Source organism: Trypanosoma theileri, assembly GCF_002087225.1.
Source record: "Trypanosoma theileri isolate Edinburgh chromosome Unknown TM35_Tth_49_V1, whole genome shotgun sequence".
Lineage (NCBI taxonomy): Eukaryota > Euglenozoa > Kinetoplastea > Trypanosomatida > Trypanosomatidae > Trypanosoma > Trypanosoma theileri.
Window position 1 is genome coordinate 81,182 of NW_021639891.1, and position 13,082 is coordinate 94,263.

The following is a 13,082-nucleotide window of genomic DNA, read 5'->3' on the forward strand; positions in this document are numbered from 1 at the left end:
TGATCTTGTTGCTTCTACTAGTATTAGTAATAACACTGGGAATTAGGGCTAATTCTAGTAATTACTATTACTGTTTTTCTGCAGTTGATGTTTCTTTCTCTCCTGGATGGCGGTGTATTCGCGTTTGGTGGTTCCTTCTCATATCTGATGGATGAGTCGTTGATGACATTTTTGCTTATGTTTGAACTTTCCTTTTTTTTTTTAAAAAAAAAAAAGAAGAAATATATATATTATTTTCTTCTTCACTTTCTTTCTCTCTTGTTACTGTTTCTATTAACACATTATATTAAATGTGGTTGGATTGAATGTGTAATCCATTCCCTTCTCTTCCTCTTTCTATAAATAAACATATATAAACATAGACATTACATCCTATAGTATAGATACACACATATAAACATATATTCACAGATATACCACACACACACGCAGTGGTTGATAAACAATCTCATCACACATTTATTTCTATATATATATATATACATATAAATATATAAATATATACACACCGATAATACATCTCATCTATGCAGCGCAGAAAACAGCAGCCTGTCAGCAGTGAAATCCCCACTCCCACCGATACTAATACTGTTAATACTACTAGTACTAATAGTAATAGTAATATGGGGTGGTTAGAGGATGTGAATGATGCTGATTACGTGCCGCCCTCTCAACGCGGTGTGCTCTTCTTCTCAACTCTCCCACGCGACATGCACCCACACGAAGTCTGTCTGCACTTCAACCGCTTTGGCCGCATCACACGCCAGCGCTTCATCCCTTTCCCTCCCACCTCCTCCTCCTCTGCGGGTTCCAAATCGAAGAAATCAAAGAAATCCAGCATCCCGCACTTCATGCATGCGTATTTAGAGTTCGCCCGCAAAGAAGATGCGGCCCGCGCAGCAGCGGCGATGAACGGCACGCCGGTGGTCTGCAAACGCCGCCGCCGCTGCTACGGCCAACTGTGGACGGTGCAGTTCGCCGCTGAGATCACGTGGGACACACTGCGCAGCGAGCGGGAGGCGGCGGTGCGGCAGCGGCGGGCGGCAGTCGTGGCGGCGCGGGGGGCCGAGCGGGCGATGAATGAGGCGTACAGGCGAGCCGTCGCAATGGCCGCGAGTAGGAGAAGTAGCCACAGGAAGAAGAATATGAATAGTAATAATAATAATAAGAATAATGAGGAAGAAGAGAAGGAGATGAAGAAGGAGGTGGTGGTGGTGGAAGATAATAATAGTAATAGTAATAGTATTAAGAAGAGGAAGAGAGAAGCAAAAGGAGAAGGAGAAGGAGAAAGAGGAGGAGGAAAAGAAGCGACAGGGAAAAAAAAGAAACAACGAAAGGAAGAGAGGGAATGAGTGGTTGAAGAAGAGTCGTTTGTTTGTTTTCCTTCTTTTTTCTTTTCCTTTCTTCTTTATTTGTTTTCTTTTCTTCATTACTGAGTGTAATGAGTGTGTGCCATTGTGTATGGTACATTCATGCTGTCCTTTACACCCCCCCTCTCCTCCCAGACGTTTAAAAACACATAAAAAGAAAGAAAAAAAAAAAACCACTATATATATATATACATATACAAGAATAAGAATGAAGAGAAGAAGAAATTAAAAGAAAATAAAAGAAACTGGATAACAAGTGAATATTACACTTGTGTTTGTCTGTAGTGTATAAATGTATACATAAACATTTTTCTCTTCTTGTATTTCTTTTTTTCCTTTTTTCTTTTTTGCGTTTTTTTTTTTTTTGTGTGTGTGTACATGCACTACTGCTGTTTATAAACACACGCACACACAAAAAAAATTATCGGCATTCACAATATTGATTGTGATAATTACACAGCAATTAGTTTTTCTTTTTTACCGCAACTTCTAGCTATCAAACACCTCTCCCCTATTAGAGAAAAAAAGAAGAATAGATTGAAGGGATAATAAGAAGGAAAAAAGGAAAAAAAAAATAAAGAAAAATAAAACCAGATAAGTTCATAGGAATTATTTGGTTTTTTTTTTTCTTTACTTTTTCTTTATTTCTTCTGTATTTCTCAATCTACACGTGAAAGCGCCTGTATATATATACAGTATATATATACCCTCGCATACGGTGTATCGGAAGATACATCATTTGTTAAGAGAAAGTACAGTGTAAATCACGCTTTCTCTACGTTCTTCGTCATTTATATTGGTGAGCCTTCGGTTGCTTCCTAGCGCTCGTTTTATATCCTCATCACCCCCAAAAATATCAATCATGTCCGCACAACAAACAGAATCCAAAAAGAAGAAGAACAACTCAGCCGCCAAGTCCGGTGGATCTGGTCCAGCTGTTGATCTTAAGAAACTGGAGGAGCCAGACTTCTGGAAGAAGCGTGATGAACTCTTTGATGAACTCTACGCCGCCCAACAGGCACGTCAACAAAGTATGCAGGCTCCCATTACCATCACATTACCAGATGGTAAAGAGATGGAAGCCACTAGTTGGTTAACAACGCCTATTGATATCGCGAAGAAGTTGTCCAACTCCCTTCCAGAGAAAGTCATTGTGGCCCGAGTGAATGGTGAACTGTGGGATCTCACTCGTCCATTTGAGTCCAACGCCACACTTGAACTTCTTGACTGGGACGATGATGAGGCGAAACATGTCTTTTGGCACAGTTCCTCCCACGTGCTTGGCTACGCATTGGAGCGTGTATTCCACACACGTCTCTCTGTTGGCCCCGCATTGGAGGATGGTGGATTCTTCTACGAAGGCGACACGGGCCGTCCACTCACAGAAGGAGATTACAACTCCATTGAGAGCGCCATGCAGGAGTTGGTGAAACAGAAGCTGCCTTATCAGCGGCTTACGGTGACAAAGGCAGATGCCCTGCGTCTCTTTGATTACACCAAGTTTAAGAGTAAGATCTTGGCAAGTAAGGTGCCGGAGAATGGAACCTGTACCGTGTACAGATGTGGACATTTAATTGATCCATGCCGTGGTCCGCATTTACCCGATACTGGACGTGTGAAGGCATACGCTATTACAAAGAATTCCTCCTCATACTTTGAAGGAAAGGCAGAGAATGAAGTGCTGCAGCGGGTGTATGGTATTTCCTTCCCCAAACAGAATATGCTTTCCGAGTGGAAGGTATTACAGGAAGAAGCGGCCCGACGGGATCACCGTAATATCGGTAAACAGCAACAACTCTTTGGATTTAATGAAGTTTCACCCGGAAGTGCCTTTTGGTTACCCCATGGAGCACGTATTTACAATACATTGGTGGAGTTTCAACGTAAACAATACCGTCGCCGTGGATTTGAGGAAGTGGTCTCACCTAATTTATACTCTTCTAAACTCTGGATGGTCTCTGGTCATTGGGAAAAGTACGCAGAAAACATGTTCTGCACCGTTGTGGAGAAGGAGGAGTATGGTATGAAACCCATGAATTGTCCTGGTCACTGTATTATGTTTGCCATGCAACCACACTCTTATAAAGAATTACCCATTCGCTATGCAGACTTTGGTGTCTTGCATCGTAATGAACTCAGTGGTGCCCTCACTGGACTCACTCGTGTACGTCGTTTCCAACAGGATGATGCTCACATCTTCTGTCGGATGGATCAAGTACAGGAGGAGATTCAAAGTGCTCTAGGCTTTCTTCATGATGTTTACGGTGTACTTGGATTTAAATTTTTCCTCAAGCACTCTACTCGTCCAGAGAATAAACTCGGTACGGAGGAAATGTGGGATCAGGCAGAGTCCTACTTGCGGGCCGCACTGAATGCCTTCTGTGGTATTCCAGAAAAACTGCCAGATCCATTTAAGGAGGGTGCCACCTTCACCTTTGATGGACGTAAGGACAGTGTCAAGAAACTCCGTGCACTTCTTAAGAAGCGCGCCAGCAACCAGAATAATGAAAATAACGGAGCTGCCACCGAAGGGGGAAGTGACCATTTGGAGTGGAAGGGACCCACACACGCCGATGCGTGGGAGGAGAACACCGGTGATGGTGCCTTCTACGGACCGAAGATAGATATTGTGGTGGAGGATGCCCTGCGACGCCGCCATCAGTGCGCCACAGTGCAGTTGGACTTCAACTTGCCGCAACGATTTGGTCTCAAGTACACACTGCCAGCCGCCGCAGCCGCAGAGGAAGGTGAAAAGACACAGGAACAGTCCGAGTCTCATCATGTGGATCCCAACAATGCAAACTTGAACAACAATGAGAACAACAACAATAACAAGAAGGAAGGAGAGGCAGCACCCGCCGCCGCCGCAGCAGCAGCAGGAGGAGCTGCTGCTGCTGGAGAAGAACCACTCTCTTCCTATGAAATAGCGGCACGTGAGTTATGCATTGATCGCCGTCTGGATGCGAATCAGGCTCGTCCAGTTATGATCCACCGCGCCATCTTTGGATCGCTGGAGCGTTGTATTGCCATTCTCTGTGAACACTACGGTGGGGAGTGGCCACTGTGGCTCAGTCCACGGCAGATCATTGTGGTGCCAGTCTCCGCAGAGAACACCGCCTACGCCAAAAGTGTGCGGGATGCATTCCATGCGGAAGGTTTCTACGCAGATGTGGACAACAGCAGCGCGACATTGGATAAGAAGATTCGCAATGCGGAACTCGCACGGTATAATTTCATATTTGTGGTTGGAAACGCAGAGGCGGAAACGCAGTCGGTGAATATCCGCACACGTGATAATCGCCGGCATGGCACCAAGACACAGGCAGAGGCAATGCGCTGGCTGCAGGAGCTTGTGAATACATATGACCCATCCTACTAGGCAGTCGCATAGAGGAATATGAGGAAGAAGGAAGAGAAAAAAAAAAAAAAGAATAACAACAAAAAAAAGGAAAGAGGTGAAAGGAAAGTAAAATGCAAGAAAAAAAAAAAGAAAAAAGAGAGGAATGCAAGACGAGAGGGTCTTTTGAATAAATAACGAAAAAAAAAAACAACAACTGTGGAATCGTTCAGAAGAAGAAAAAAAAAAGTTAAAAAAGAGGGTAATAAAAACAAAAAAGAAAGGCGAGAGAATGGAAAAAAAAGTAAATTTAACCAATAGTATATTGTATTTATATTAATATATATGTTTGTGTGTGAGTGTGTGCGTAAAATAACAAATGCTAACGAAATTGACGTTACGTCTGGACGAAAAGAAACGAACGAAAACCAAAGGCCATTCTTTTTTTTTTTTGGATAAGACACGACCAGCAAATTATGGGGATAACGACAGCAACGAAAAGTAAAAATGGAAGAGAGGAAAAGAAAAAAAAAAAAGACTAAAGAGACATGAAACGGGTCAAACTAAAATGCAAGAGAAAGGAAACTGCAAAAAGAATGAAAAAAAAAAACAATTGAACATATATATATATATATATATATATAATTTATCGACCGTTATACTGAACTGAATGGACCTGTCTCTTTTTTTTTTATTACTCTCTGAAATGAACTTAAAGTTGTTTTTAAAGTTCTTTTGATGCTCAGTTTGGTTGCACTTTTTCTTGTGCATACCTGTTTTTTTTTATTTCTCTTAATGGTGTTATTATTTTTAATTATGCTATTTATAGGGACACATACACCTCATGCTTGAGCGTGCTCATATTTGCATACATGGCACATACTGTAACAATGTCGCTTGAAATGCATAAGTGTATGCATTTGAGGTGATCATGTACTCGTGTGTGCGTGCTTATATACACTTACTCACTTATATATATATGTTGTATTGAAAGAGAGGGGAGAAAGAGAGAGAGAGAGAGATGTTGTATACCAATGTCATTATTGGTTTTTGCTCGTATGGGGCACTCTGTATTTCTATTAAGTTTTTCTACTACTAATTTCTTATTTCTTTTCTTTTTTTGTTTTTGGTTGTGTGATGGTCTATATTGTTCTTTCATTTCTGCAAGAACACGGGCAGGAGGAGAAAGAAAGAAACCTCTCTTATACCATTTGCATATAAATAAAAGAAAAGAAAGCACCTCTACACTGAAAAAAAAAGAACGAAAAAGCAAGGAGACCGATCAGACTGTCACAGAAGGAAAAACAGTAGAAAGGAACAAAACAAACAAAAAAAAAAGAAAGTTGGTCTAAACAAAAGAAAGACAAACCAAAATAACATTTCAAAAAAAAAAAAAAAAAAAAAAAAGAAAGTTTAAAAAAAAATCTTTTTATTATTATTATTTATTTAAAGGGATAAGATCGATCCTACAACAAAAGTAATGGATTGTGGAGCTGGGTCTGCACTTGGGCGTCAGTTCGTGAAGGATGCACTTCACATGCATGGAGGCGTTGGTATGGGCACCAGCGGCAACCCAGAGCAGGATGCATTGATGAACGAAATGATGATGATGCAGCAACAACAGCAGCAATCTGGACATACGGGTGAATGGGCACAACAGTTTGCCGCACATCATCATCATCATCATCATATGAATATGCAGCGTCAACAGAATGACGTCGTTATGCTTCAACAACAACAGCGAGAAATGGAAGAGGCATTTCGTGCGTCCTCTGCAGTTCCACAACAGGCAGTACCGACTCCTGCCATGATGGGGCCTCACATGATGGGGCCAATGATGGGTGGTCCTGGTTTCGCTGGCTTCATGATGGGTGGACCGTCAATGATGATGATGCCACAACATCCTCAAATGATGGTACCATCAAGACCAGTAATGGCAACAGCAACGAATAAGGCAACAACACAGGAGGCAACAAGCACGGCAACGGCAGTGGAGAGTAATCAGACGCAGGAGGATAATGCATGGACAGAGAAACTGCGTGAGGCAGAATGGGGGCAGGACTACAGCGATGTACAAGAGTACACTCTGGATGGACAGACACCGCAAACAATGGAAGAGCATGCGGCGAACTCCAAGTTCTACCAATTTATGGATAAGATCCGAAATAAGGAACTCATCATTGATGAAGAGATTGGACAGGTAGTGGAAGGACCTGGACCCGACCCGGATGTTGCTGAGGACACTGAATATTTAAAAGAATGGGCCAACGCAGAGGGTCTTGAGATGCCACCAGGTGTTTTTGAGCATATGCAGCAGCAAGGGGGACTACATCAAGGCGCGGGTTACATGCATGCTGGGAATGATGGTGGTATGCCACTTGAGAAGGAGTTTGATCCCACAGAAGATTTAGAGGATTGGGCAAAAGAGTATGCAGAGCTACAGGAACAGATGCAGAAGGCACAAAACAACACAGATTACCCATTTGAACCAAATAATCCGTATATGCATCACGATAACCCGTTAGAAGAAGGACGAGAAATGCTGCAATTGGGAAATCTCGCTGAGGCCGCTCTTGCCTTTGAGGCCGTGTGCCAAAAACAGCCGGAGTATGAGGAAGGATGGCGTCTGCTAGGTACCACACAAGCCGAGAATGAAAAAGATATGCTTGCTATCATTGCCCTAAATCATGCACGTATGTTAGATCCAAAAGACTCCGCCGTGCATGCCGCACTTGCCGTATCGCACACAAATGAACATAACTCACAAGCAGCTCTACAATCATTGCGTGCGTGGTTACTCTCCAACCCACAGTATGAGCATCTTGGTTCAGTAAATCTTCAGGATGTGGCAGGTCCAGGTGAAGAACTGGATGTGACCAGTGAAGACTTTTACTTTGCCGCACCAAGTGAATATCGTGAGTGTCGTACACTTCTACAAGCCGCGGTGGAGATGAACCCAACGGACCCACAGCTGCACGCTAGTCTCGGTGTTCTGCACAGTCTATCAAACCGCTTTGATGATGCCGCCGCTGACTTCCGCCACGCTGTTGAACTTAGACCAGATGACGCGAAGTTGTGGAATAAACTTGGTGCCACACTTGCGAACGGCAACAAACCAGAGGAGGCACTGGAGGCATACAATCGTGCACTCGATATTAACCCTGGATATGTACGGGCCATGTACAACATGGCAGTGTCGTACTCCAACATGGCACAGTACCCACTCGCGGCGAAACAAATCACGCGGGCCATTGCCGTTCAGTCGGGTGGAACACAACCACAAGGTGAGGGGTCGCGTCAGTCCACACGTGGATTGTGGGATCTTTTGCGTATGGCCCTTAACCTCATGGACCGCAGCGACCTGGTGGAACTCACATGGGAACAGGATGTAACACCATTCCTGAAGGAGTTTGGATTGGAAGATATGTTGATTTGATATTCTAGTGGGATAAGCAGCATCAAGAACATCAGGAAGAACAAGAAACAACAAGAACAATAATAGGAGGAGGAGGGAATATCTGGGAAGAATGAAAGAAAGGGTAGAAAGGAGAGGAAGCAAGACGAAGGCGGCGTTGTGCAGGGTCACATACACAGACACACACACACACACACACACACACACAGATATACATATACATACAAATGTGGTGAACACAAAGTGATGCATCTGTCTATGTTGTGTGTGTGAGAGAGAGAGCGTTGTGGTGCCAATCCATTTGTTGTTGTTCTTTTATACCCTGTCTTCTTTTTAAATTCTTGCATTTTTAGCTATGAAGTGCGAGCATAGTCCCTAGTAGCGATGGGTAGGGGGTAAAAGGGGGAAGAGGATTGAAAAAGCAAAGAAAGAAACGAGTAAGTCTCATACACTCAAAACAAAGAAAAAAAAAAAAAAACAGAAATAAAATAAACACAATACCGAGGAAAAAAAAAGACAAATATACTCACAAAGGACGTGGTTTCCTGCGGGTTGAACAAGAGAAATGAAGAGAATGCGGATAATGAGCAAGTGCGGGATAACGCAAGGTGAAAAAAAAAAGAAGTGATAGAGAAGGACAAGATTCTATTCTCTCATAGTAGTGATAAGAAAACAAAAACAAGAAAAAACGAAGGTAATGATGAATTGTACATATATACGTTGGGGTACTTTCAGCATCCTCTTTTTTTTTTCTTACTTTAAATTGGTTGCATGCTCTTTTTCTACTTTGATCTCTAGTTTCTCGAGAGCATGTCTCCCTGTTTTATATTTGGTTTTGTTTTTCACTTCCTTTACCTCAAACAACTAAGCTCTTCTTTTCATTAACTCCCAAGAAATCCTTGCCCTTTCTCTTTTTCTTTCTTTTTTCTCACTTTTTTTTTCTTTCTACTGCGTCATACCTTTATCTGGTATTAAAGGAGGAAGAGAAAAAAGTAAAAGGCCGTTGACATATGTTTTTTTTTTTTTGTTACTCCCTTTACAATTTTTTTTTTCATTCAGTCTTTTTGTTTCTCTTGTGATTCTTTCACTTTTTTTAAATGTCTTCATATCGCTTCTGATTGTTTGCGACACACATGGATAATTTCCCACTTCTTTTTCTTCTTCTCTTTTCTTCTTTTCTTTGCGATGTATTGCTCGCAAATCCAAATTATATATATTTATTTATATAAAATTCAATTAAAAGAACGTGAAAGAGGAGAACACTTCTCACATCGCCACACCAGCGCATTGAATAACCCCACTGGTCCGTACACGACAAGAATAAAAAAATGGGTAAGACTATTCTCAGCTGCCGTAAGGGTAACGGGTCTGTGTACCAGGTGCACGGCCACAAGCGCCTCGGACCCGCCAAGCTCCGTATTCTCGACTACGCCGAGCGCCACGGCTTTATGCGCGGTGTTGTGAAGACCATTGAGCACGAGCCTGGGCGTGGAGCCCCACTCGCCCGTGTGGAGTTCCGCCACCCGTACAAGTACCGCCGCGTGAAGGAGCTGATGGTGGCCCCGGAGGGTATGTTCACTGGCCAGTCGATGCTCTGCGGCGTGAAGGCGCCCCTGGCGATTGGCAACGTCCTGCCGCTCGGTCAGATCACGGAGGGCTGCATTGTGTGCAACGTGGAGGCAAAGGTCGGCGACCGCGGCACCATCGCCCGCGCCTCAGGCGACTACTGCATCATCATCTCCCACAACCACGAGACAGGCCGCACCCGCCTGAAGCTGCCAAGCGGACAGAAGAAGACTGTCCCCAGCAGCTGCCGTGCCATGATCGGTATCATCGCTGGCGGTGGCCGTATTGAGAAGCCAGTGCTGAAGGCCGGTAACTCCTTCTACCGCTTCCGCGGCAAGCGCAACTGCTGGCCCAAGGTCCGTGGTGTGGCCCGTAACCCAGTCGAGCATCCCCATGGTGGTGGTAACCATCAGCACATTGGTCACCCCTCAACGGTGTCCCGCAATGCTCCACCAGGACAGAAGGTCGGTCTCATCGCCGCCCGCCGCACTGGACGTATTCGCGGTAGCAGGGCCGTCAAGGGCGCATGGCACCCAGAGGAGTAAGTCATATGAGGAGCCGTGGAAAAACAGATGGAGATGGATTACACCAGAAGAGGTTAGACGATTCAACCATCTGTGCCGATGTTGGGGGTGGGGGGTGTTTTTTTTTGTTTTGGTGCATGATTCTGTGTGCGTATTGCCTGAGTTTTAAACGTAAAACAGAAAGAATGAGTGCGTTCGCATACACGTGTGCCCGGCACCCTTTTTTTTGTCTCTCTTTCGTTTGATTTGAACTTTGTTTTTTTTTTCTTTTCTTATTTATTATTCATAAAATACATATATATATATATATATATATATATATACTCACTGTCTCTCCTTTTTTTGTGGCATGATGACTGGGGTGAGGGTGTAAAGAGAATCCGAGTGGTTGGGTTCTCTTTACTACTCTCGCGGTCATGATGATATGTGGGTGCTGTTGTTGATGCCTTTACGTTTTTCTTTTTTTTCTCTTTTTTTTGTCTCTTTTTATTATTCTTTGTATGTGTGTGTGTGTGTGCGAAAGTACTATTAGTGGTAACCATCAGTACGCCAGTTTGAGGCAATATATCATCAACAACAATAACAACAGTACATTTATTCCAGCCGAAAGCGGACACGTATATAAAAGCAGAAAGGAAGAAAAAGAAGATATCTGGGTTACACAGAAACACACCGGAAAAGTTTCTGAACACAGTGGGACAAAAAAAAAAAAAGTAGGCAATACACACACACACAAAAAAAAAAAAGCAGTTCGAACGTAAACAAGTGTAACCTTGCGAGAGTGCAGGTTAACAGTGCTGAGTTGACAGCAGACGTCCTAGTCCTGCTTCTAGCGTAACAGTTTACTATTTTGTTATAAATTTTTTTTGCTGATATTGGGGACGTCATACTATCACACCATAGTTCGGTGAATCGAAGAGTGAAGCCAGTAGCAAAGGACGACACACAGTCGAAAAATAACAACACAAAGTAAAAACCAAATTGACTCAAACAACAGAAGTCTGAAAAGGGAAGTAACCCCACAATAAGAACAAACAGGCAAACTACACGTGACTAAAGCAGGTAAGTGAGTGACTGAGTAAAGAAGGGGAAGGGAAAGAAAAAATAATAATATTCCTGGAACGAGAGAAAATAGTTATAAATTTTTTTTTTTTTTTACTCATAGTTTTCAGCTGTACTTTTATCTTATGAACACTAAAAATGTTAACAAAAATGTTAAAAACGAAAAAAAGGATACCATGCGTCAAGAAGGGAGGTCACATAAAATCTTCCCAGTAGCCTCAAGAGTATTCTCACCACACCTAATGCCAGATTTGCTTCCAAAGGATCAAGAAAACGAGGGAAGCATAGAAAATGTGCCCACCGCACATTCATTAGCAGGATTGAAACCATATTCCTCTATTGGGGCTGCAAGCGCCTCTGTGGCCCGCTCCCATTCACTCTCTACTGGACGATACAAAGAGGATTTATTAGACAATATCGAGGGCGAGTTATGGTATATAACGCCAAACACAGGGCCTAGAAAACCCAACAGTATAGGGGCAAATTGGGTAACGTGCAACACTCGTCATCTCATGGTGTATAGTAGTTGGGGTGATCAAAGTCGCATTATCGAAGCTGTACACTTTGATGCCATACGTATTCTCTTCAGTTTCTCCCACGTACACAAACACAAGGATAAGGCGGTACAAGTGCCAATGACGGTGGTGTCACGTCAAGGGCAGGGTAAAGAAAGCAGTATGTCTAAACGAATGCAGAGCCAAACAGGAAACCAGAGCGTAGGTGTAAGCCGTCGCAGAGCTTCTCGGGGTTCCGTGCGTAGCTTTCACGCTCGTGGTGGAACGACTTTACCGCGATATTACTACTTTGGAATCGAGTTCCGTGAAAGCAATGACCCGGATGACGATGCTCATGTTCGACGTCGTCGTGTAATGGTTTTCGCAACAGACATAAAAAGCGACCGTGACATGTGGCTTCGGTTCTTCCAAGAGGTTCTAGCTGTAAAGAAGGTTTCTGTGTCGCGCAAAGTAAATGCACGCAGTCTCTCTTCTACATGGTTTGCTCCACATTCTAGCCCAACCAAAAGTGCCAAGAAAGTAGTTTGCAGTGAATCCGACGACGGAGATGATGATGATGAAGATGAAGATGAGGAAGAAGCATCCACAAGACAGGCCTACGCCCCTCTAAATTATGGTGAAACTGCACGTTATATAGGAAGCTCAATTGATTTAGATGTTGACAATCACTCGACGTCTAGCCTCCGTTCTGTGTCGCAAGACAGATATATTTTTGAATATGCAAACATATCTCCTCTACAAAAACAAGAGGAAGATGAAGAACGTAGTCGTAAAGCATGTATTATACAGGAGAATTATTATCGAGTTTTATTACGAGCAATCAAAGATATTCATTTATCCACACATACGAGTCCTCAGCAAACTTGCTCACAATTGGAAAGCGAAACGGATCAGGATGAGTTAATACAGTCCACTAACGCCACAGACAATGACATTTTCCTACAAACAAAAGAATACCTAGAGCCACTCCAAGAACTCATACAAACGCTACAAAACAATGTAGAAACAAAAGTGAATATAATTAGCTCTCTCAGGGAAGAGTACCAGCGTCACCCTTTCCATCTAACATTACTGAAGAATGAAACAGAAACGCCAGATATGGAAAGTAAGACATTACAAATAGTCAATCTACACGAATACGAAAAACAAGAACAGGAGGAAATATCTAGGCTTCGAAACACCAACGTGATGCTCTTAGAACAATTAGACACTACTACTAGCACTATCACAGACTTACAAAACAAACTAAGAGCAAGTGAACAACACGCAGAGCGACGCCAGATTGAAGTGGAG

At 43.1% G+C, this 13,082-nt stretch overlaps 5 protein-coding genes across 5 annotated transcripts; all 5 read left to right on the plus strand.

The window, feature by feature from the left end:
* Window positions 1-527: 527 nt before the first annotated feature.
* On the plus strand, window positions 528-1,352 carry TM35_000491260 (uncharacterized protein; the record flags this gene model as incomplete). Its single annotated transcript, XM_029030528.1, has 1 exon — window positions 528-1,352. The coding sequence occupies one exon, from the start codon at window positions 528-530 to the stop codon at window positions 1,350-1,352; it is 825 nt and encodes a 274-aa protein (XP_028878186.1).
* An 880-nt stretch (window positions 1,353-2,232) lies between these two features.
* TM35_000491270 (threonyl-tRNA synthetase) lies at window positions 2,233-4,749 on the plus strand (the record flags this gene model as incomplete). Its single annotated transcript, XM_029030529.1, has 1 exon — window positions 2,233-4,749. One exon carries the CDS (start codon window positions 2,233-2,235, stop codon window positions 4,747-4,749), a length of 2,517 nt encoding a protein of 838 aa, XP_028878187.1.
* Window positions 4,750-6,187: 1,438 nt separating this feature from the next.
* On the plus strand, window positions 6,188-8,143 carry TM35_000491280 (putative peroxisome targeting signal 1 receptor; the record flags this gene model as incomplete). The annotated part of the gene is made up of 1 exon (XM_029030530.1): window positions 6,188-8,143. The coding sequence occupies one exon, from the start codon at window positions 6,188-6,190 to the stop codon at window positions 8,141-8,143; it is 1,956 nt and encodes a 651-aa protein (XP_028878188.1).
* Window positions 8,144-9,450: 1,307 nt separating this feature from the next.
* TM35_000491290 (60S ribosomal protein L2) lies at window positions 9,451-10,233 on the plus strand (the record flags this gene model as incomplete). The annotated part of the gene is made up of 1 exon (XM_029030531.1): window positions 9,451-10,233. The coding sequence occupies one exon, from the start codon at window positions 9,451-9,453 to the stop codon at window positions 10,231-10,233; it is 783 nt and encodes a 260-aa protein (XP_028878189.1).
* Window positions 10,234-11,399: 1,166 nt separating this feature from the next.
* Window positions 11,400-13,082, plus strand: TM35_000491300 (uncharacterized protein; the record flags this gene model as incomplete). Its single annotated transcript, XM_029030532.1, has 1 exon — window positions 11,400-13,082. A coding segment is annotated over one exon (1,683 nt), but the record flags the coding sequence as incomplete, so codon positions are not given.